Raw genomic sequence first — 25726 nt, 5'->3', positions numbered from 1 at the left:
CCCTTTTGCTTTCATGAGCTCCCCTTTCAGCACATGAGAAGTGTGTTCCCTTCATTACACAGAAGTGCTCGTGCTTTCACTTTATATTTTAAGAGCCTCAGATCCGGAGTCTCTCTTCCAGAGCCCCTCCCTGCCAGCCCTCACAACATCCACACACTGCACGTTAGACTAGGTAGTTGCTTTCTGCCCAGCCTGTGTTTTTGTAATGATTATTTTTGTTCTGTTTTAACTGGGACTTGTGTGCACACTGTTTTGTTCTCGTTATGGCCCTGATTATGTTTTTTGGAATGTTGGCTTTTTTTCGGTTTTAACAGGGCCTCTGTGCGCATGTTGGACTTTGTTTAATTTCTATGCGTTTTATACCATTTAATCCGCATCAACATATTCTCCTCCCCCCGTGACGTAAGGTGCTAAAATGCCTTGGAAAAAATGTCCGTCTGCGACAGCTTTTAGCAGCAGTAGAGACAGTGTGTGACTTGCTTTTCTATTCGATGTCAAAAAGGCCTCTTCTTCGGGTTGCTGTGTATTTGTTCCCACATGATGCTTCATCACTGCCTTTGTCTTTAACTTTAGAAAAAAGAAAAATTGTTTTAACATGATAGCACTCTTGAAAGGCAGGACTGATTTTTTTTGATAAGTAGCTGATATTTTAATCGGCTTGATGTAGGATCTTTTATCCATTTTTAAAATCATTTTGGCGCTGAATACAGTCTTAAAAAAATGCAGAACCGTATCAGACTGTATTCAGAAGGTAGCACTTTTAACATGCTCCTGGTTTGGCATTTGACGAAGTGCTTACACAGTGATAGTTTTATAGCCACAGAGATCTACGTTGCACTAATGTGCAATAATGTTCTGCATCACTAAATACTTAAAAGTTCCCAAAGGTGAAACCTATTACATTGCAAATGCTCGTTTGTCTTGGCACTGGGATACCTTGTTGACATCAATGTAAGTAATTTGCAAATGATTTGCCTTTTGTTGATTGTGACAATAACATTGTAGCCTGACTCCCTAAATAACAATATACATTTACTCCAATGGAATGTGTTCAATCATTACCCAAAGACAAACCACCTCTTTGGTTGAGGAGGGCCTCTCCCTTTTACGTCACCAAACGGTTAATATAGAGAGAGGCTATAGAGGAATTAACATCTCGAGATCAAAGACTGAGAATATGGAACAAACGCAGTGGATACCGAGCTAGCCAAGTTTCTTGCATACCTTTGTGTGAAAAGGGATTATTCCTATCATGATATCGGAATAGGTTTACAGTCTTCTTAATCATGAACCCTTGCACATGCAAAAGGAGAACTCCACCTACCATACTACCTCTACCTTTGTCATACTGGTGGGAGGCAGGATATCATGCCATCCAAAAACATCAAAGCCATTAAAACTGGCAATTCTGCACATCATTCTGTTTGACCTCACAGATGACTAGTAACAAAAAATCCATAAGCTTCTGAAGTCACTAGAGGAAGAGATTGTTATCCAATTAAGAGGATTGATGGAGAAGATGTGAACAGATTTCTTACCCAGGGTTTTCCAGGTTCAAAGAAATCCAGACAATAGAGGCTGTCCTAGACTTATGCCACCTCAACAAATATCTTAGGAAGTAACAATTCAAGATGGCTATGATCCAAGACATCATCTGCCTCCTGCATAGAAACAACTACCTGTACGACCATCTGGATTCTGTATTTCCTCAAACCATTTTGAGCTAAACGTGTGAAACAGCTGGTATTAGCTGTTTCCAGCACACCACGTGACCAAAGGTCAAATCACATAACTTTCATGAAATGCATGACCTGTCTGATATCGCTCCTTCGACTTCTAAAACACTATGGATCTTAAGTAGAAATCGATTTTGTGGTTGCAGAGGCTCCAGTTTGCAAAATCGATCCTCTTTAACCCCAAAATAGCTTTTAGCTATGCATAAAACCCAAAGGGATACAGTAACACATTACTGCAACCTAAAATAGGTTTCAGAGTACATACCTTATTGTAATTTGGAAGGGGTATATTTAGGCCATCCCTTCAAGTTTGCAATTCCTCAAGGTATGTATGAATGGTTTCAGACCGCTACTGTAGTTACAAACCATCTATAGGTCGCCAACACCTCAAAGGAGGTGGGAACCCATTCTCAAACAAATAAGGTACCCTTTCCCCTTGTGAATGTTGACAAACAGCTTTCGTAGTAGGCTGTGGTCCTATGACCACAGCCTACGCTTAAATAAAAGTTGTGAAACATTTTTTAACACATTCTGTTTACTTGTTAAGGAAAGCATATTGCATTTAAATGATGCTTTATTTAATAGCAATTACAGACATGGTCGTCTGCTGACCCGAGAAGGCCACCATCCCTGTGATTGTAACAAATTGTATTGCATCTCAATTTGTGTCCTACTTCATTAATATTCCGGAAGTAGGCCGAATTGCGATACAAGACAAGTATTTTTTTGCAAACCGAACTATTAGCACATAGGTCAGTTCACAAAATACCAATGCATTGGTAAAGGTTGAAGTGCAGATTGCAACTACTACTGAATGCTTTTTTTGTACATTAGACCCTTTGTTTTTGCTATACTATGCCTGAAGTGACATCAGTCTCTCTGAATGCACTACAACAGCTTGGCTTCTCAGAACAAATACATGTCTTCATTTAGCCCAAGCCAATTCCATTTATTCCTGAATGTGTTTCTCGAGTATAGCCATCAGAGGAAAGGGAATGAAAGAAAATAGGTCTAGCTGCATTTATCAAGAGAACAGGAGTTTGCATGGTCTTTTAGTACAAGATGTGCAAGGTAAAATGTTTTATTTTGTATACTAATATATCACTCTTGCCTCCATATTAGACATATCTAATAGAGGCTTCTAGCCGTGGATTGCATATTTTAGAATAATCCCCAGGCATAAGATTGAATCTGGAATCTTTTCAAGCAGTACCTCTGAGCGCAGGTAGGGGGTATTGTTTGACTCTGCGTCTGCAAGTCTGCACCAGAAGTGACTTGTGTGGGGCTTATAGGCAACACCCCAGCGCTCTGACATCAGTTCTTTTCTTTCTGTATCAATCAGCGCAGATCCGGAGAGAGCTACCTCCAATCATGATTGGCTTTTTTTGACATTTATTTTATCGAGACCCTTTTTTTTTTTAGACATGTCTCATAGTGTCAGGAATGTCCCCCTAGAACCCAGTGGGGTTTCAGTCCTGTGGTTCCTGTCACAGATAGATGTCTTGGACAGACCCCCATCTGGTTTGGTTTTGGCGCTTGGAGCAGGACCACAACTCAAAAACTTGTGAGGACTGCTGTGCCATAAACCCGAAGGCGCCCGGGGTGTGTTCCTTGAAGCTCCTAGTCTCCTGACACCAGTGACCTCCACAGCGCTTCAGTTCCCGGTTGCGAAGAACGTCCCAGGCCCATTTGCGGAGTCTGTCCAGATGCTTGTCATCGTGCTCAAACTCGTTGGTTAAGTCCCACAAGAAGTCCAAGAAATTGAAGAAGTCAAAGCACTCTTTAACCTCACCATGCCGGTTCAAATATTTGGACGAGGCACAGGATCAATGTCATTCTGTGATCCCATTGCAGTGGTGTTGCTCCTGAGGCCGACTACCCCATCATTATACCCGACTCCGATATTGAGCTGAACTGGCATTGCCTGATACTGAATCTAGCGCCGGCCGGAACTTAACCTTACAGGTCATAGCCAGGGCCTTCCTTTCTCAATAGGCCTGTAGAGGAATCTGATTGGGGAGGATCTGAGGATTCTTTTTTGAAAATATTTTTTTATAACCAACTTTATTGAAAGTTTTGCGGCAAACCACAGTATAACATAGTACGATATTTGGTCAGTATAAAGGCACGGTATGGTAACAGGCTCCGAAATCAATAGTGTATAACAGTGCTTTGTCATATTGATAAGCCATGATAGTCACACCATTTGCCCCATATCCATTCATGTTTCTTCAGAATGCCACAGGCCTAAAAAATGGGCTTCTCCTTATGTGCGCACCAGTCCACTCCCTCACGCCACCTCTAACAGGCTTTGGCTTTTGTTTCCAGACTCTGGCCACATCTCGCTTGGCAACCAAACAAGCTGTCCCCAGAAAGGCATGTTCAGCCTTAGGATCTCCTACCTCCTCCATGAGCCTTAGTAATACAGCACTGGGCGTCAACTCCAGGGGATGGCCTAAGACAGCAGGCAGCATTTGACCACCCTCCTCCCAAAAAGGCCTCGGTGCCAGACACTCCCAAGTAACGTGGAAAAAATGTGCTGCATGAAGTTTGTAGTGCGCGCATACCGCATGCACATCGGAGTGTACTTTGGGTAAGTGTCTCTGGGTGAGGTAGGTCGCTTGTAAGTAGTTGAACTGCACCATACGCAGCCGCACCAAAATGGATCTGAGGATTCTTACGGCCATTGATAACTGGTATAAGGAACTGGCGGATGCCAGTGGTCTGGACACCTCACCATACACTGGCCTTCTCGCTCCTCCTAGTGTGGCTGTGGAGGAAGGGGCCTCTTTCGCTATGGTGATGAGGTGAGCGGTTGAGGTCCTAGACCTTCAGCTGCCCCCGGTAGCAGAGGTATTTCAGCCAGGAGTCACCCCCTCAGAAACCCTGATCCCCCTTTAATTAAGCCCTTACTGATGTCCAGGTTGGGTATGTGTGCCAAATTCTGTACAGGGGCACCTGTGCACTGGACAACTGCCTGCTAGCATCGTCCCGCTCCTGGGGACCCAGTTTTCCTCACCCAGCACCCCACCCCCAAGAGCCTGGTCGTCCAGCCCTGCACCTCCAAAGTCAACCCTGGTGCATTCCCTACCACACGACTGGATAGGGAATCCAAGAGGCTGGACTGCTTTAACAAGAGGATGTTCTCTTCTTCCAGCCTTACACTGTGGTTAGTAAACACCAAATGCCTCTTGGGCAGATAACCCATACGTTTTAGGATTTTGTTGTACAAGTGCTGCCCATGCTGTCGGAGGAGTCCCAAGCCATACTGTCACATCGTATGGCAGACACGCAGCAAAGTTCACCTTTCGCTGAGGACTGGATACGACTGACTCGCTAGGCAGAGTGATTATGTTTTAGTGGCGCTCAAATGCTGTGCCTCGCTGAAGTCCACTGGATTTTCAGGGGACATCCAGGCATACCTTATGGACCTGAACATGCACTTCGATGGCATCTGCCTCGTCAGCGAAAGGCAGATTCAGCGCTGGAGCATTTTAAAGTCAGCTGGGTCACTGACAGGTCCTCGGGTCTCTCCATGGCCCCTCGATAACCTCATTCTGCCTTTCACCTCTTCTGTGGTTATGGTAGGGGATACAAGTCCCGTCTATTTCCGCCCACCTACCAAAGCCAACAGGCTCGTCAGCCCTTTTGTGTCCATGGATGCGGTTCCCACAATCCTCATGGGACTGTGGGCAAGAGGTCCACCCAGCCCTCCACCCCCTGGCAGCCGCAGTCTCCAAACCACTGGCAGTCCATTACATTGGACAAGTGGGTACCTCAGATCGTTCATCAGGGTTACTCCATACCTTTTCTAGAAACCCTGCCACCCATGCCATCATCCTCACTGAGGACCACCTCTCCCTGCTTTGTCTGGGAGTGCAGGCTGTTTTGGCCAAAGGAGCCATCGAGAGGGTGCCAGCATCAGAAGTGGATCATGGATGCTATTCCTGCTACTTTCTGCTGCCCAAGTAGGACGGAGGCCTCATCTTATTTTAGAGATGCACCCTCTCAATTTCTTCCTGAAGAATGAGGAATTCTGGATGATAACATTTGCTCAGGTTCTGTATGGCCTAGACCCTGGAAACTGGATGTTTCTGCCGGACTTTAAGGACACCTACTTCTATATTCCCATCCTACCTGCCCACAGGCGCTATCTGTGGCTCACGGTGGGCCACGAGCATTATCGGTTTGCTGCACTCACTTTTGGCTTTACCAGTGCCCCTCGGGTGTCCACCAAGATGATGGCAGTGGTTGCAATACACTTGCGGAGGTCAGGGGTTAGAATCTTCCTCTACCTGGACAACATCTTTTCATGTATGCCAGCTCAATACATTGCCTACCTTCTTTGCCCCGCCTTAGCCCTCCAAAAAAGAAGGGAGACTCCACGGACTGGACCCAAAAAAGAGTGTTCTGCATTGATCCTACTAGAGATTTCTGAGTCGAGTAACAATTCTTCATTGGGTATGTTGGGGCAAAGAAAAGGAAAGGCAGTTCAGAAATGGACAATCTCACGATGGATAGTGCTCTGTGTTTAGGTCTGCTACACACTGGCCAGTAAGCAACCCCCTGAGAGCTTGCGTGCTCATTCTGCCAGAGCTAAGGCTGTAGCCACTGTTAGCTCGTGTAGTCTCTGTCCTGGGCATCTGTCAGATGGCAACCTGGGCTTCTCTGCACACGGTTACCAAGCACTACTGCCTGGACAGTCAGGTCCGTCGTGATTGGCACTTTGCCCGTTCGTCCACTAGGACATCCTGTTCTAAATCTGTTTGCAAACCCACCTCTGGAGAGCTATCTATTCTAAAGTAAGGAATCTGCGGCTAGAAGTCTCTAGCAAATGAACACGTTTCTTATCTGGAAGAGACCCTATGTAGCCACAGATTCCTTACTGACCCTCCCTCGTCTCCGCTCTGCAAATGGATTTCTCCATATAGGGTAACCCGTATGAGATCCTTTGTGTATCCCCACTCGTACATCAGCAACCTTCGTGGCTCCCCTCTTCTGTTGTAGAAAGGTCATGAAATGTAACTGTCAGTATGCTGGGATGGCGCCTGTGTAGGCACCGTGCATGCCGCTTCTGGCCCATAGCCAAACAATACCATATACCGGCACGCAGAAGTACTGTTCGAAACTTTCTGGATCCAGTCTCATTCCTAGAAATTTTACTAAGGGAAGGAATCTGCAGCCAGATAGTCTCTTCCCGATAATGTGTTAACGAAAATAAGTAACTTGTTCTCTAAAGACAAGCTACAAAAGCAGTGAGAAAAGATTAGAAGGACAAAATGTAGGCCAAATCAGCCATAATGTCTGTGCCGACATTGTTGATGTACACCAGCATCATAACATGACGTTCTTTCCATGCTCAATGGCCACATTTATCCTGACAAAAATTGCTTCTGTAAGACTCTGGTTTGCACCTCATGCACAGGTTGACTTAAAGCAACTGAGAACTGGCATTATAGAATTACAGGCCAATAAACTGGCATTTGAAGCCTTCCTGCCATGAGTACCATCATACATTTTTTTTTTAATCTACATCTATTATAGAACTATGTAAATGGAAGACATTACTGTTGGCCGACAATAGAACTCCTTTTTTTTGTGTTTTTTGTTTTTGTTTTCTTTGCCTGGATTTGAACCAGTCACCTATAAATCACAGCAGATGTCTGGAGCAGGCGTTTATCTCAGTGATCCATGTTGCTGGGTTTCTCTGAATTGTAAGTGTGAGGATGCTCGACACTGAGGAACAAGAAGAAAACATTTATTTGAAGTATGGCAGGCTTCACAAGGCCAACGCAACTGCCTCTAAACATTCTGATACATTTTTATTGTATATTCTTAAGATCTACCCCTCATACCTTTTGGGAACTTACAGTAAGCCTAACCACACCACTCCCCAATGTCATCTTGTCTGGCATGTGGAAATGCACTCTTTCCTTCTTGCTTATTCCCTTTCACATTGACCAACCTCTGTTATCGTTATTCTTACTGTACACAGCACATGGTCCTCTTCAGTCGCTGCCTTCCATCCCCCTTCGGACAAAGTTCGACCAAACTTTGAACCTGTCAAGTGGACAACGCTCTCTTCCCTATCTCTATCCTTTTAAGCGGCAAACTACTTCTCCTCATACAGACTTAACCATGATGGAAAATCATTTGTGCTATTCCTTTCTCTTGCCAAGTAATCAACTTTTACCCAAGATTTCCTGTAATCTACGTTGCCATTGTGAGCAACCTTCGCAGTGAGCCTATGATCATCTGATTAACAAATTAGTTCCATCACAAGTACTGCCTGAAGTGGTCTATACCACTCATGTATGCAAACACGTTTCTCCCTTTCCATGGCTGAATAAAGCACCTTTTAGCCCCACCTTCACCTAGAAGCAAACCCTAGTACTTCTCTTATTTTCTTCTTTTATAAGAGAACTGCACCAAATCCGTAAGTACTTGCTTTAACAATGGCAACAAATGAACCTCTGATATCAAAAAGTCTAGGTGGCACGAATGTGTCAGAATCTCGCTTCACCTTTTCAGCAGCTTGGGCACACTACCTTCTCCAGACATATCGTTCTCCTTCATTCATAAGAACACAGTGGAAAGGGGGGCGTGGCCAACTGCCGAGAAACATGGCTGCACTTTGAGGCGGCTCTTCCGAACGCACCCGTTCTGGAACTAATCCTTCACATATCTGTGATTGCTGTGGTACACACGTCTGTGTCGTGCTCACAAACCCTGCGAGTTTCTTTTGAGCAGACAAGCGGCCGAATAGACGGCGAAATGGCCGAGCTTTGACCGAAGATGCAATCGGTCTGGATGAGCTGACTTGACGGTGGGGTAGGGGCGAGCAGGCCCCGGCGCACAGAGAAAAATCGACTCCCCGGGGCTGCATAGCCAGTGCAGCCCGTAGTGAGGAATGTCCCACTGTCCAGCGTAAGTGAAGTGCGGAGTGGCGACCGGATCCAGTGGGGCCTGGAGACAGCAGAGACCCCGGTAATTGGAATGCCGAGCGAGTGGGCGGACCCATTAGGGGTCAGCCCTGTGGAGGAAACGACAGAGTGCCCTGCCACACTGCGGCCTGCCCGTAGAGTGCGCAGAAGGTGAGCAATCCGGATGCTGGGGATCGCCTGCCCTCCCAGGGCCCGTGTGCTGGGAGGCAACGAGTGACAGAGAAGGCTCCCTCTCCCACGCCATTCTCCCCGGAAGTGGCGGGGATTGCCTTGCACGACTATCGCAGGGAACGCCCGGTGGGACACTGGGAGCATGCAGCGGAGACAGGACCTAGCCGGTCGTCGAGAGACCAAGAGTGCACCGGGCGTGGAGAGAGTGTAATGGCGCAGGCCGGGACAATCTGTGGGTGCCTGATTGCCGCTGGGCAGCTTGAGCAATTGCTGTGTGCCCCTCGCTGCCTGGCTTCTCTGGGGCAGTCCTGGCAAGGCGACACCGGCTGGGCGCCCCTAGATGACCAACCCGAAAAGAAGGCTTGCCCTCCCTGTCTGAATAGCGTTGAGTGTTCTATGAACAGTGGGCTGACCGGCCCTGTGAACGTTGTGGCTGACCTACAGCGGCCCTGCACGGACCCTCGAACCTGCGCAATAATCACCGGGCTAGGCAACGATTCGAGGCCCGCAAATAATAGGAGCCACCACCTTTGACCAAACGCACGCAGGGCACTGATGGACTGGCCCACAGAGTGCAGTGCAAGAACCAACAACTAGCCCAAATAACGTTGCCGCCCTAGAGTGTGGGCGTAGTCCAGCACAACTGTCCCCAGCGGCATAGAGGCGCCGCCCGGTTGGGCTCATTCACTCGAACTCATGCCCGACCTACCTGATCATAGCCAGTGGCTGAAATACCAAGGCTGCCAAGCTGGATAAATATGCATGGGACAAGGGCCCCGGGCCCAACAAAAAGGGAGGAGAAGACCCAGCCGAGAAACAGGCCGGGGTGGGAGGGAGGGGACAAAAGAGCCGACTCTACAGGACATCCTCACTGCCATAACAGTGAAAACGTCATTGGATTCCAGGATTCACTCCGTTTCCTCAGAGGTCTCCCTAATTCGAGCAGATAAGCGCGCAATGAACATCAGATTCAAAGATGTTGAGTCGACTGCGAGCTCCCTCGTCACTAACACGACCGCCATTCAGCAAAGGGTGGATGATTTGCAGACCCTGAGCGGGAGGTTAGAGGCGGAGTTGGATGAATACGAAGGGCGCTCATGGCGCAACAATGTTCACATATTGGGGGTCCTGGAATGTGCAGAGGCTCAAACGACGGACATGTTTGTTGAGGATTTGGTCATGTCGTACCTGAAACCAACTAGAATGTCAAAAATGTTCACGGTTGAGAGAGCGCACAGAGTACCTGGGCGCAAGCCGAAGCCCGCCCCCCTCTCCCCCGAGACCGATAGTTGCAACAATCTTTAACTATAGGGATAGAGACCTCATCCTACAAACGGCTCGGACAGCACGGCCGATTGAATTCCAAAACAGCAGGGTGACTTTCTTCCCGGACTTCACACTTAAGGTACAGCGGTAGAGGCGTAGCTTCCTGGAAGTAAAGGAAAAATTGCGGGACAAGAACGTAAAATATGCTATGATCTTTCCAGACAAATTAAGGGTGGAGTCCGAAGGAAAGGTCTGGTTCTTCGCTACTCCTGAAGAGTCTTGGAACTGGCTGGACGGATGGCGACAGGCTGGAAGGAGGGGTCACCAAAACCAACGAACCTGGCGAGAGCAGCTGCAGGGGGCATACGATGCAGGATCCCCGCCGAGTGAGCGTGAGGCAGCGGAGGGAGACAAATCAGAGCTGGTCGGTATAAATCATTTTAATTATGAAGGTCACATAGCCACTCTATCCTGAGGCCGCAAAATGGTGGGTATCTCTAAATAGGCTACCAGCAGGGGCACGACACGGACTAGACAACTGTCCTGCCAATGAGACTGCAAGTGGTTAGTCAATGAAGTACTTGATGGCAGCACCGAGACACTGATTCCATAATTGACTCTAATGTTCCGAACAGGTGTCAGGTTGGGCACACGCACCTTAAGTTACAGGGGTGGGTGATAGGCATTCTGCAAATTCGGGGTGGCGGGAGGTTCCGATACCGGGAGGCAAGGAGGAGGGTACTACGTTTATGGGGGTGTGATCCTGCGCCCTTACACTTTCTGTAGCGACATGTAACCAATGCTACAAGTTGAAGACCAAACATGTTCGCGCCAGGAGGAAGGGGAAGGGAAGTATTTATGTTCAGTTAACGAACAGATTTGACGCGATAGAGGATACTAGTGACGATTCAATGACTTCGCTTAATAAGGTGGCACTGATGCCCAAAAGGACGGGATGGGTAGTGAGCGCTGCACAGACTGAAGGGCCTTGTGGGTGGCTCCCCTTGAGCCCAAACAACTGTACCCTGGGCAAGTATGGATCTAACAGTTAAGCAGGGGCTCAGATAGTTGTCTTGGAATATGTACAGACTGGGGACAAGATCAAGAGGGGAATAGTGCTTCAATTTCTAAAACCTCAATCAAACCAATACCTTTCATGTTTGAGGGGGTTATTTATTAAACCATTTCATTTGAGATTTTTTTTGTATTTTTTTTGTGAAATTCGAAAGCAGGAAAAGAAGAAACACAAATTTCAAATGACATAAACAAATAGTACATTAAACAATTCTCAAAATTACATTCATGGACAAAACATTAAAGTGTGCCATCACTTATATGCAACAATTCAAAAAAAGAAGAAACGTTTTTTTACACCATTTCATTTAACACACGGCAACACTTGGGGCTTGCAATTAGACCAAAACTCAAGGAAAAGCTTAACCGAGGGAACGACTTTCTGCATATAGGAGGGGAATTAATTTTTCAGTCAGATTCACTCAACCACAAAAGTATAATTTTGACAGTTCCTCAGTGTTTTAGAATGCCAACGCGTTTCAAAGCACAGGCTTAAGGTACTGTACCTATCATCGGGGCTTCTTATTCATGGATATTTCACAAAAATCTGCAAAATGAATTATGCAAAAAACGGATGTAAGAGAATGTGTGAGTAATCTACGTGACTTTTAAAAAAACACAGCTCTCCTGCTTTCCAACAGAATCTGGCACTTACTGGACAAAAAATTACTTGATAAAACTTGGTTGCAACCGTTAGTACGCCTTCATCATGGCAACAAAGTTGCAAGTCTGTATCTACTTTGGATTCGGACAATGGGGCCTGGTGGTTAAACTGAAGTTAAACGTAATCGCATATTTTGCTGTAACAACACCAAAGGCAGAGCGCCAGTGGTTACTTGTAGCAGCTCAAGATGCATTTCAACTATTTGTTTTGACTTTAACAAGAATAAACGTGTACCTTTGCAAGTGCGGAAATGTCGAGCGCCTCGCGGGCCTCAATTCGAACACGTCCTGAATTCCTGAAAGAATTATGTCCGTTACCAAATTAAATCAGAACGCTACCTGCAGCACGAACAGGTAATGCTTGATTTTACGAGACTTACTTCAAACGGCTTGATTGAATCATTCCACAATCATTTGACCGGCATGTTAGGCGGATGGGGGGCATTTCTTTTCAGAGCATACAATGCGCGTCAAACTGCACGTGGCCTCATGTGAAACGTAGTTTAAACACAATCAACCAATGGCAATGCAAGCTGGTGCATTCTGGGACTTGTGGTTTAGAAAGTGAAACATTATGCTCTAGACAATTCTGTCATTCCGTTTAGGCCTGTAACTGCACTATTATATTTTAATATGAGGTAAGCCTCCTTTTGAATTAGAGCAGTGTCAATATCCATTCGTCGTTTTGTTGTATTCAACGCAAACTGTCCACTTTAACACCTTCAGCGCGGCGTGGATTACCGCGCAGTGCTGAAGGGTTCTTGCGCGGGTGGGGCCGTGACGGAGCGGTTCTGTCATGCGCGACTGACGCGCATGACGGAACCGCTCCGTCACAAGCATCGAAAGGGTTAAATCCTTTTTGCTATGGGATTTTTCAATAAAGTGTTCAACCATGGGTGCTGTCAATACTTTATTTTTTATCCTGAAACGATGTGTAATCCGTTGGAGAAAGTTCGACGGGTCCGGGGTCATTGTTTTTCATCAGAAAATAGATTTTTTGGACTGTAGAAAGAATTATTCAAAATGTCAAATGGATTGTGCCTCATGTTGAATAACCACTTTTTAAAGCCTCACCGTGACCAAAATTGCCATTTTTACAGACTTTTCCTCCTACTCAGAAGCTGACCATACGGAAGGTTTTCTTTCAAACTTCTGGGATGAGCACTCTTGTGGTGTAAAATGGGTTTTTGTCTGTGGGCTAGCGGTGCAGTGAGGTAGTCAACCTATTCTCATGTGGTGAAACATCCACATCCAGGAATGTCATACAGGTCTTACTTGAGTTCAAGCTGAATTTTAATTCTTCGTGGCTAGTGTTCAACCACCCATGAAAAATTTCTAATCCTTCTTGGGAGCTGTGCCATAGACCCCAAACGATGTCTATATAGCGTAGCGAAGGGGTTGTTGTTAAAGATGAATTTTTCTTCATATTTGGCCAGGAAGAGAACCGCCGTTTCTGGGGCGAAGGGACAATCATTGCGTCACAACGTTTGGCCCAGATACTAATACATTTAAGCAAATTGTACTAAAGAACTGGCACCTGTTAAAGTTTGGAGTGTCCTTTTCCAAAGCCATTGTTTGCTATGAAGAAAAATCAGAGTATTGGCCAATAAATTGTGAGGGCAGATATTTTTCCCACACAATCCAAGGGTAATCTTCGATCGCAATGGCAACTTAAACCTGTCATGGGCCATCATAAATGTGGAAATTGCTCCATGTGTGTCTTTACAATGGAAGGATCGGAATTTGTACATAATACCATCAGATGGCGCCATTCAGAGTTCTCAAATTGCAATACCAAAAACGTGGTTTATGCTGTTCTTTGTCCTTGTCTGAAGTTATACATAGGCAAGACAAATCAGCAGATTAACCAACGTATTACACAACTTCATTCCAGAATAAAAAAGAAAGTATTGACAGCACCCATGGTTGAACACTTTATTGAAAAATCCCAAAGCAAAAAGGATTTAAGGTAGACAGTGTTGTTTGCTTTGAATACAACAAAACGATTAATGGATATTGACACTGCTCTAATTCGAAAGGAGGCTTACCTCAGATTAAAATATAATAGTGCAGTTACAGGCCTAAACGGAATGACAGAATTGTCTAGAGCATAATGTTTCACTTTCTAAACCACAAATCCCAGAATGCACCTGTTGCGGAGAGTCGCAAGTTAAACTTGGTCTCAGCCTATTTACCCCCGGGTCTCCAAGTCCAGGCATTCAAGGATCTTGGGAGTCTCCTTCCTGAATTGCCGGAGGGTAGATTAATGATTGGGGGTGACTTTAAATCCCTTGTCTCTGACTCCCTGGACTGCTGGCCCCAGAGAGTGTTGCCCCCCTCCCGGTTACAGATTCATAGCTTCCTCGGAGCATTGGTCTTAGTGGATGCTTGGAGGAGGCTGCACACTGAGGAACAACAATACACTTTTCACTCAGGGGCCCATCGTAGTATGTCCAGAAACGACTATATATTGACACCAGCGTCCCAAATAATTAGCATTAAGGAAGTGACCCACCTGGCTAGGGGTATCTCGTATCACTCGCCCATTTGGTGCCGACTAGAGGTGGGGAGCCCACGGCCGGCAGGATAGCTCCTATCAACCTGTGGTATCTTAAAATGCCTCAAATAAGGTACAAAGTCACACAAGACCCGTAACTATATTTCCAAGAAAATGAGGGCTTAGTAGACTCGGCCCTGACATTATCAGAGGCCTACAAAGTTGTAATCAGGGGGGTGGCTATGGCTCAAATTGTGGGGTTGAAAAAAGAGAGGCAGGAATAGTCCGACCGAAAGAAGAAATATTACAGATGGAGGGGCGACTCCGGGATGACGACTCAGAGGAGGTAAAGCAGGCACTTCATGTGAAAACCAGGGAATATATCCACCTGGCCACCGAAGCAGCCAGGGTACATTATAGAGCAACACTTAGCAGAAAATTGTGATGATGGGGACAAAGCCGGGAAATTGCTGGCCTGGCTAGACCGAAGAGAACAAGGGAATCGAGTAGTGGTGGAAATAGAGGTAGAATCGGGTAGTCGACTCACTGAGCCGCAAGAGATCGCAGATGCCTGCGGTCGATACTTTAAAACTGTCTATGCGTTTCAAAGGCTGCACACGGAGGAGGAGGCAACCTCCTTTTTTAGAGATATCTCACTGCCAGCATTAACTGAGAAAGAGCGCTCCGATCTAGACCAGGGCTTAGTGCAGAGGTGGAAAAGGCCATTGAAGACTTGCACGGGGGTAATGAGACGGGGCCAAACGGCTTGCCCATTGAGCTGTATAAACTAACCTTAAGTAAGACTGCACCCTACCTGACTAAAATGTTCCAGGAAAGTAAGGCAGGGGGACTGCTTCTCGCATATCAGAGGCTGGCAACGATAGTGGGTATTCACAAGGAGGGTAAACCGAAAAATATGTGCTCCTCCTACAGACCAATATCGCTCCTCAACGGGGAAGCCAAGATATTGGCCAAGGTCTTGGCCACCCGCCTACTAAGGGTGATCATAAAATTATTGCACCCGGACCAATCGGGCTTCATGTCTACTAGGAACACCTCCCTTAATCTGCGAAGGCTGCATGGGGTGCTCAGCCGAGCTGGGATGATAAGCGAGGACGCGGTGGTGGTCTCTCTTGATGCGGCCATGGCATTCAACACAATCGAATGGCCCTACATGTTTGCTGTGCTTAGGAAATTGGGATTTGGCCAGGAATGTATTGGGTGGGTCTGGCTTCTGTACCAAAAACCACTGGCCCAAGTAGTAGTCAATAATAGAAAATCCTGCACCTTTGAACTTAGTAGAGGCACTAGACAAGGTTGCCCTCTATCCCCGCTGCTTTTTCTCCTTACACTCGAGCCACTAGCAATGTGGATACGAAAAGACCCCGTTATCTGAGGTCTCAGGTGGACTGAAGGCTGGGAGGACCGCATATCATTGTACGCTGATGACATCTTACTACTTTTCTAGAAAATAAGTGATTCAGTTTAGGTAAATCAAAGGTTGGAATCAAAAACTCTCATCAATATACACAAAGTTCCTCTGACACAATGAATCGATTTTCCATTCTGCCACAATGGTTTTCTCAATGAATCTTGGGCTACCATTTATTTATGGATTCATTCGTTGTTTTCAACTAGGTAAAAAAAGAGGTTACCATCACATAACATTTTAGGACATATGACCCCTTCTTTTTGAATACATGAAATACTTTGAACAAAAATACATAACACACAGACAATATTTACATCACTAACATTCAAGTGACCTAACACTTTGAGACAAATATACATACAAAACAATGTGTTTCTGATTTTGAAGACTCGTTGGTAAGGTGAGTAAGTCCTACTGGATTATAGTTTTGATTGGGACTTTATTTTCTTCAGTCCTCAATTGCAATCACTATACAGGTCCTGGAGCGGTCAGAGAATTAATTACAAACTCTAGTTGAGAGCGTCCACTGTTCTGCTCATATTTGCCTTAGTATAGAGCAATGCCATTAATTTGGTTGCTCTGAACCTCTCTTTATAAAGAGCCAACGCGTTTCGACCTTCAATAAGTGGGACCAAGCGCAATATTTCAAACGAAGGTCTTCATCAGGGCGTGCTTTTAAACCGGTAGGACTTTGGATGCCTGTATAAATAAGACATTAATTAAAAACTAGTTAAGAACTGGGTTCGATTTTCTCTTGTGTGTATATGTGTTTATATTTAAATTAGGCTCGTGACATACCATCTTGGGCTCGCATGATAGAATACTGTGAAGCTCCTGTATTCCTTTATGTTGCGTTTAATTCATAGGGATATTCATTGACTCTGTATTGCGAAAGGAAAAGAAGAGGTGGATTAAGTATTATCCACTGTGGGTTCCTCTAGGGAAGCAGATTATTCTCTAGAAAACCTGTGTGGTTAACTCTGTGTTGTTCATGTTAGCCAAGACTAACAACCTCTAGTCGTGCTGGCACCTCCAATTAATAAAAACCCATTAGTGCCATGTCACTCAGCTTCTTTGTAACACAGTTTTACCGGTGTTTATGTGCTTAAAAACGAGGTGTGGGTATAACAAACTGAAGTGCACGGTGCTTGTGTTGCAGGTGACGCTTTAAGATCTTTGTCCACTCGAAAATACTATTCTGACCAGCGGGTGAGTTCCCAGTACCTGTTTTTATATTTCTGAGTCCGTAGCGTTTCTCTCCTCAGGAAGACGCCTCCCGGTCCGCGATCTCGTCAGAATATTCAGACCTTTTTGTTCATACTTGAGACTCTGTATATTGTCAAAAAACTATAGGGAAGAAGTAAGACACGTAAAACACAGTGGAAAAGTAATTTTGGCAAATTGGGAAACAAAGCATGAGTACAATTCAGCCAGTCTTAAACACCTTAAATGGGCCTTCTTCTGTGGATCAGGTGGCTCATGAACAGCCGGCAACAAACTTGCCATTAGCATTACATCATTCTTGGCAAAGTAGTGACCCAATTAGTCTGCATCACTCACTCCAAATGTACATTTTTGTGCCTTGAGGATTATTCCATGTTCCCTTAAGATCTTCAGTCTCCAACCTCTAATTCAGCACACTTCTCCTCGCTCCATAAACCCGCACATTGTCCTGAAAACATATAACGCCTTTCCTGTTCTTGAACAAATCATCCATAATATGTTGAAAAACGACCGAGGCCAAAGATGATCCAAAGTACAGTTTTATTAAAGAGATCTGTCCCTTCAAGGACGTCAAGTGCCTGTTGCAATATTCTCTGATGGTAAGTGGACACCATGTTTAAGGAGGTGAATTACTCATTGTCTTTAAGCAATACTGCCATTTCAGTATCAACACGAAGACTGTGTTTATCCACCCAAATTTGGCATTGAGGTTGTGGAAATTGACACCCTCAAAGATCCATTAGCCTTCCAAGCCAAAACAATGTGTGCCAGCCATTTTAACTCAGTACTCGCTTATGACCTCACTCACCGCTCCTGTTTCAATGATGCATGTTTGCTTTAATCCCTATTAGTGTACCTGTGAAAATTGCCCACACCTTATTTTAAAGATCACAACCTCTCCTTTAATAATCATACTCCTGCAACCTAACAATAGCTAATCTCCTGTAACTCGTCTATTAATACTGCCAGTTAATGCATGCTACCAATGTAGTCAAGTGCTTCAGCGCCCCACAAAGGGGTAGTAGGCGCTATATGAATATTGCAATACAATAAAATATAGGCACTCTATCAACTCTGTGTACATGACATTGGAGGTAAGTGTATTTTATGGATGAAATCCCTTAGCTAGCCTAACTTCGTTGAAGACTTGAGGCAATCTTTCATCCCGTTATGGGCTCTCTGCTTCATTTTCATGATCTCCCATCTCTGCAAGATATGGTATGGGTACTTGGGATTTTGCACAATTTCCAGGTTCCTCTGCTTCCTCCACAACCGCAAACTCAAGCCATCTTTGGCCATATAGCTATGGGTCACTTTGCACTTAATGTGTAAATTTGCATCAGACACGCCTAAAACCTCTACGAGTTTCTTGCCGCATGTCATGGGTTTTACTTTGCTTTACTGCATTGTCATATTGCCCATATTCTACCACTCTTGTACCCCAGTTAGGGTACAGGGTGACCCTAAATCAGCCATCCCTCTTTTCGACTAGTCATTCAGGAATATATTGCACAGTATCGTCTAAGAATACCACTACAACAAAATTGAAACACAAACACCTCTTTGTCAATTTTATTTTTCCAATACTTCCTTTTTGGTGACATCCAGACATTTAACTGACTGTTTGGCACTACCGGTGTCATTGTACACTCTGGCAACATCATCTTTCTTCTTACATCTACTAAATATTTGTGACTTTGAATCCCTTAAATGAATTCTAATACCATAGTCTGCAGCATTCCATGGGACTTCATTGTCTGCACTCCTTTCCCTGATCCTGTCTCTTTATATCAGTTTAGATTAGTTGTAAACTAGGTACAGAATTTGTTCCACTATCCATCAAAGACATTTATTTCATGTAAACTGCTGCATTTATGATACTTCCCACGGTTACGACCTTGTGTAGACCAAGCTCTCCGACCCGGCTCTGGTCGCATAGGGAGCTGATGCGTCTGTTCTAGGGAACTGTATTTGACCACATGGTCAAAAGACCAGCAGGTACTGTCAGCCTTTCATCCTTCTGAGATTGATCAAATTAATAGCATTGAGTTTGGTAATGATAAACATCTGTTGTTCAAACCCCAAATGCCTCAAGATGCAAGTACAAATGCACTTTTTACTGTTTGTCTTCTGGATCAGTTGATCAAACAGCTTTCAAATTGTTATGCAGTTGTAGGTAATCGCTAATGCCCTAGGTGGCTCAATATAATGCCTTAACAGACACTCCAGGTAATTGAACTCTTGGCAAACATTTGTGCATCTTCAGTGCACATCCCATGCATAAGCAGAACCACATCCGGAGGTTAGGCCTTCTCCTACCTCACTCCTAAAGCGTTGAACAACCGACCACTACACATCAGAGCCTCCTCCTCACTCCTGCTGCTCCACATTGAGCTGAATACTTGGCTTTTCCAATAGCCCCTGCCAGCCCTTGGTGAATTTAGACTCGCACCTCCTCCGTGCCAGCATACCCTCCCGTGCGATAGTGCACACAACAAACGTAACATATCATCAAAGGACTACGTTGTTTTTTCCCCAAACTAACTTAAATACTACCTTGCTTACTGTCTAGTGCTCCCAGAGCTTCTATATTGGGAAGATGTAATCTTGTAGCTATCCGAAGATGTCTGCTGCCACACTTATTCCAATTTGAAAGGACATTTTCACACACATCCACCAGAAGAAGAGGACGCTGAACTGTCTGTTGTGTGGATAAGATCAGGTTCCCCTAACTAGAGGGACTTTGAGCACTCTGCAAGACATGGCATATAGCATGCCTCTGTCATCTCGCTGAAGGGAGCTGTCCAGGAGCTTCAAAGACCATGCAAACTAGCTGGCCTGTACAGTCAATACCAAGAGGCTCTGTCGCATGATGAGTGAGGTCTGCACTATACATTCCAGGCCTGATAGTCTTGTGAAACCAGTCACTGTGGTTCTAAAACGGTTCTAGTGCTACTGCATTTTGAACTGACAGACCCAGACCTTTAACCCTAGTTCCCCAGTCGTAATTGGCAACCTGTTGGGTACTACGAATCCAGTGGGTACCCCCTTCAACCTAAAATCCCCGCTATAACAGGCTGTCTCTGAGAAACTGGCCAATGAAGCAAACACAAAATGAGAACCAGTGATCCATCAGTTTTGGCAATATTTTGACAGATTCTGTGCCAGGTGGGCTCAGACCAGCTCATTTGTACTTTCTTGCACAGGAAGAGATTTAAAAAAGTACAAATGAGCCATTGTCGGCTTCATATGCTGTCAAATTCTGTTGGGCAGCTTTATCTAAATGACTACAGCTTTTCAACACTGTTGTAGTCCTACGGAACTCTGAAGAGAGCCCAAAATATGTCCCATAAGATTTTAATTGTAGTGCCTTAAAATGGAAACCCAGTCAAAAAATATACATGTGGTCCTATCTGTCTTGGTTCAGAAAGATATACTTTATTTTCTGTGGTGGTGTTTTCCCTGTTCTACATGCAAGTAAAATGACTATAAGAAATGGCTTAGGCGAGACACTTGGGTTTAATGATTGATTGTAATCACTTGTGCTACCAGTTCAACTCCTTTACCAATTTCCTCATAAAATAAAGCGTCATGCATTGCTTTTGATACCCTTGAGGTAAAGGTATATAAAGGGAGTAACTTTGTTATCCAATTGAGCAATAGCACCAAAGTGCTTAGAACATCAGTGATGAAATATGACATCATGAATCTTTTCAAGTTAACCTCTCATCGTCCAAGCAGGCAGAGAAACTCTTGCATATGCCCCCTGATATGCAGTGTGAGGTCCCCTGTAGATAGACATATAATTTCCAAAATGGAGATACCAGTGGTGAAACCGATTAACGGCTTATGTATTTAATTATGACTTGTGTATTACGAACTCTACATGAAACCGGTTTCAGAGCCCAAAGTAAATAAGAGCAGTGGCCATAGTGTGCAGACAGACTTAGCATGGTAAGCAACAACAAAAAAGAGCAGGTCTGCCGTATGCAGGACGGAGTAGTAAGTGCAAATAAAGAAACGAAATAGTCACATCTAGTAGTACTTACTAATTAAATAAGCAGGGCAATTGAACATAGTTTACCGAGAATGAAAGCAAACTACCTAGCTATACATTGAATCAGTAACAACCTTAAATATCATTTAGTTGTAATAAACGGCAGCAGGGTTACAGGGCAGTGGGGGGCATAGTAGGTGCGTTTCTGACAAAGTTAGTGAAAAATAAACCCATTCAGCCGATACCGGGCATTGGACAACAAAAGCAAGCATAGGTTGACTGTGGCAATAGTAAGGCAGTCAATATACATAATGGTTGGTGATTAAACAAAATTGGAGAGTAAAGTGGATAAGAGGGAGTTGTGTGAAACATAGGAAGGTAAGAACGAGGTATGCAGTGGAAGGTACAGTCTGAAGCAGGGCGGTTTCTCCATAGGGTCCAAAAGTTCTTCAACTCCCCACAATTATGTCGCACCTGCAGCTTATTTCTTAAAATATAACAGCTTGTAAATGTATGGAAAGGATCTCACCGAACATTTCTTCACATGTAAAAGCTGCAATATCGCCTTGCAACAGAGGAGGGCTCCCCTGGGCTGTATTGTGCATGTGTCCGGCATGGGCTGTTACAGCCTGTACTTTCACAGAAGCAATACATATCTGACATGCTGCACTAGCGTCAGGCAGAGCAGCAGGTCAGATAATGGTGAATTGGGGCCCGTCAGTCATGCGACCTTACGCCCCACTATAAGGCATGATAAAGGAAAAAGGACAGTCTTCCGTCCGATCTGTGCATCTGATTGGGCATAAGGGTGTGAACCTCACTCTGATGCCGTGTCTGTTCGTTTTGGAAGTCGGGAGACAATGTGCAGAGCAAACTGCGCTGAGGGCTACCCCAGGTCAGTGTCCATGTTGTGTGTATGAGTGAGAGCATGCTTGTGCTGTTTATGTACCAGTTTGTGTGTATGTGAAAGTGTGTGAGAATGATTGTATGTGTCCTGACAGCTGTTTTATAATAAACTAATGATGAGATGCTGCAAGTGAGTTCCAGCAAACTGAACTTTCTTATGATAGCCCCTCCACTTTATAAATTAACCAGCCACCACTGGTCTGAAGGATCGTGGCATAGCTAAACTATTAGCCAGTAGGAGATGATCTTAGTATAATTTCAGATACATAAAGAAAATGAGTGAGGTGTAGTGTATTATAGTCTGTAGATAACCTCTTCTCCTTCTTAGATATCCTCCTCGACTTCAAGCCCACTTTTGACTTGGAGCACAAAGAGCAGCACACAGTAGATGCACAGGAAACATTAAACAGCAATTTTAGGAATAATTTAAGGTATGAGAGGGTACAAGTGTTCGTGAAAGGAAGAAGTAGATCATTCCAGAATATTGGAGCATAAGATGCATAATCTTCCAAAAAAGGAGAATTTAGAGAGATGTTTTGCCTTTGCAATATAAGAGACTTCCCGATAGGTGTAGGAGAGATGCTTGGTGGATGGTTTTGAGGCTTAAAGCTTTGAATGTGAGACCTCCAGTTCTGAAGGAGTCAATTAAGATGAGCATGAACAGGGTAAATACGTTCACATTTTGGGATTTCTTACAAACCTGGAGGTAGCATGAAAGACCGCTCTGAAAGAGGTTTGTTTTTCAGAAGACTGGCAAGGAGGGCAGGGCCATAATTATGTTGGGAGGTTACTCTGTCCTCAACTGCTGTCTTCAAATCCTGAGGGGAGACCAAATGTTTTTTTTTAATCCAGCTGACTTGACTATGGTTTGGTTGCCTCCTTTAGGGTTTTGATTCAGAGATTTGACAGTTCTCGCCAGTTGGAAAGTGATGTCAGTATAAATGGTAGGTATGTAAATGTTTGGGCTAAGGTGAAGAAATCAATCTTCAAGGCACTAATTGCATTTTCATTGCAAATCTTTCTTGTACTGCATTTGAAGAAGTGGTCCAAGGAAGATTTAATTTTGGAGATGGATCCAGGGTACTACAATTTGAGATGGATGTGAATGTAACTAGCATCCTGATAAAACTAAATGCCAAGATATTTAATAAGTTCACCCAGTGGTTCACAAAGGGACAGAAATAGATGTGTGGTAAGATTAAACTGTGAGTGCTCTGAGAGAGATAATACTGAAAGCATTTCAAGCCTGTTCCCTACATGCCCATCCTATTTTCTGAAGTGCCCACGAAATTATTTGGTGTACAGTGTTGAACATCTCCGTTAAATCCAGTAGGATGATGGGACAAGGAAGCCTTCGTTAAAGGTGTGGACAATGTCATTAATCCCCGTCAGTATAGCAGACTCTGTAATATGACTAGCCCTGAAACGCAGTTGCAGGCAACCCAGAAGTCATTCTCTCAGATGTGATTAATTAATTGGGTAGAAACCTATTTCTCAATAACCAGAGTGAAATGTAGGAAACAGGAGATGGGGTTGTAGTTGTCAACTTTACAGGGATCGAGGTTATGCTTTTAGTTTAGTATGCCAAACTTTAAGGTAGATGGATACCACACAATTTTCACAAACTGAATTGGTGATTGCCATTGAATGAGGAAGAAAGATGAGTCAGGTTATTGGAATCCTACAAAGGTTTCATACCTTAGATAGCCGAAAAAAGGATTTCTTTAGAGATGGGAGAGGAAGTAGTACTCCAAGGACAGATTTACACGCTTACCCATTTTGAACTGGGTAATCAGGTGAGGAGTACTGATGGTTCTCCACAACCCAACAGTATCGTGAGCGGTTGGGACTGGATGAGAACCACTCATTCTCAATAAAGGCTTCAGAGAGAATGTTGTTAGAGGCAGATAGTTGATTGAAGAAGGAAGATACTGAAGAGCTCAGGTTGCTGCCATCTAGAGCCACATATATTCTCGTTTGAGATGAACCCTGGTAACAGAATTGTGGGAAGATTGTATTGCGGGTAGGAAGTGAATCCAGAACTGATTGGACCAGTCCAAGTTAATGAGGTCCAAGGTTTGGACACAATCTTGTTTGGCGATTCTGATATGGAGCCTTTGCAGTGCATAGAGTGAGACTTTATTGAAAGAAATTGTTGACTGAGGGATAAGTTTAGTTTTACGGTCTTTAGATGGGTGATCCTAATGCTAATTTGCTGAATCACTGACAGTCTGTATTTCTCCCCAGGGCTTCAGCTATATGCTCTTAGAAGAATTTGGGCAGTACTATCGGAGCCTTATTCCAGTCCCAGTGTGGTTTCGGTACTTGATTGGCTACAGGGAAGCAGACAGTGTTACCGGATGGAGTCTGGGAATACTACTGGCTCTCTTCTACCTCATCCTAAAAGTAGGTGATTGTGTATATTTTGACATTTCTTGGATGAAGATGGTATTCTTTTAGTCTTTCAGCTAGTTATTGTTCATTAGAACATGTTTTAAATTATGATGTGCCGTACTGATACCCTGTAAGGGGAAGAAAAATGACACTTTTTACCAACTTTGCATACATTCCCAATGAAGTCCTTGTTCATTCTGGAATGATGCATGGTATTTATTTTGCCTGGGTGCACATCCACCCGAGCTGAACATGATTTGCTGGGTTACTTAATACAGTAACTATGCTTCTTAGTGTTTGTTACATAATAAATTACTGTTTCCAAACCAAGTTATTTTGTTTAATTACTGGACGGGATCACTCCACATTTCATTTTACTGATCAGGATAAAATGCCTCATTACATACATTCGTAGTGCTACGAAACAGCACGATGTGCAAAAACAAGGGCAAATGAAACCCTGTTAATATTGTTGTGCTCATTTTTCAGCATGCTGTTTTAGATCATGTTTGCATTTGGTATGTCATTTATTGTACCTTTATGAATATTCCTCCAGGGACCAGACTCTATCCGTAAGATGTTTTCAACTGCTGTGCAACACAACATTTGGTGCCAAGCAAATCCAGTTGCAGCTCTGTCTGCCTGGAATGTCATGATATTGGCCAATAAAGGTGCACCTGACACTGTGTTAACCGTGACTTATGTATTTCTCTGTGCCCAATCAAAGTCTTTGTTCATGACTCTGGTAAAGTGTCCATCCCCCCCCCCCCCATCACCCCTCCCCCCCCCCCCCTCCTCCTTTCGCAACAGTTAAGGGGCAGGTGACCCATGCTGTCAGTGTGTGTGTAAGATACGCAGTAGGGTGATATTCTGTTCCTGATTAGAGGTATTTGGCGGAGGCCACCACTAGTGGAGATCCTCAGTACCTGCCCCTGATCTCCTTTCCTTGTCTTGTTTATACCCCTCCAGCATGCTCCTGGGTGACAGTTTTCCAACCTGACCATTCTCATCTGGTGCCATTTTACCCCATGACTATTCCGGCATTGCCTTAGGTCATGTCTGCACTAACCTTTTCAATGGTGCATCCCTCTCCAGGGATGCAACTGACTCCAATCACCGCTATCTTCGTGCTGACTATGGTGCCTTCAGTACCACTGGTCCCTCACGTATCAACCTACGTCAACATCACAGGAGTTAGTCCTTCGATCTAGGAGAAAGGCTATGCGTGACTCTTTTGGTTCAGATTTTGATTTTGATCTTTTGGATTATGTGGCCTGGAAGACAGTAGTGAGGCACTCACTTATTACCTCCCCGCCCTCAAATATGGCAGATTTTTTAACATTTTGGATTGGGAAATGACTCGGTACAGGACTCAGTACATCTCCAGAGGCATGAATGTAGTTCCCTTCTGGGCGTCTGCCT

The 25726-nt window shown here is 44.5% G+C and overlaps 1 protein-coding gene across 1 annotated transcript in view; it reads left to right on the top strand.

The window, feature by feature from the left end:
- Positions 1-25726, top strand: part of RNFT1 (ring finger protein, transmembrane 1) — a 192284-nt gene that overhangs the window by 145866 nt on the left and 20692 nt on the right. The window contains exon 6 of the mRNA XM_085649415.1: positions 24158-24316. Coding sequence (XP_085505541.1) covers positions 24158-24316 — 159 coding nt within the window. The remainder of the gene's footprint in view (positions 1-24157; positions 24317-25726) is intronic.

Source organism: Triturus cristatus, chromosome 3_2 (genome assembly GCF_964204655.1).
Source record: "Triturus cristatus chromosome 3_2, aTriCri1.1, whole genome shotgun sequence".
In the NCBI taxonomy this organism is placed as follows: domain Eukaryota; kingdom Metazoa; phylum Chordata; class Amphibia; order Caudata; family Salamandridae; genus Triturus; species Triturus cristatus.
This window is presented reverse-complemented; position numbering and strand designations above follow the sequence as displayed.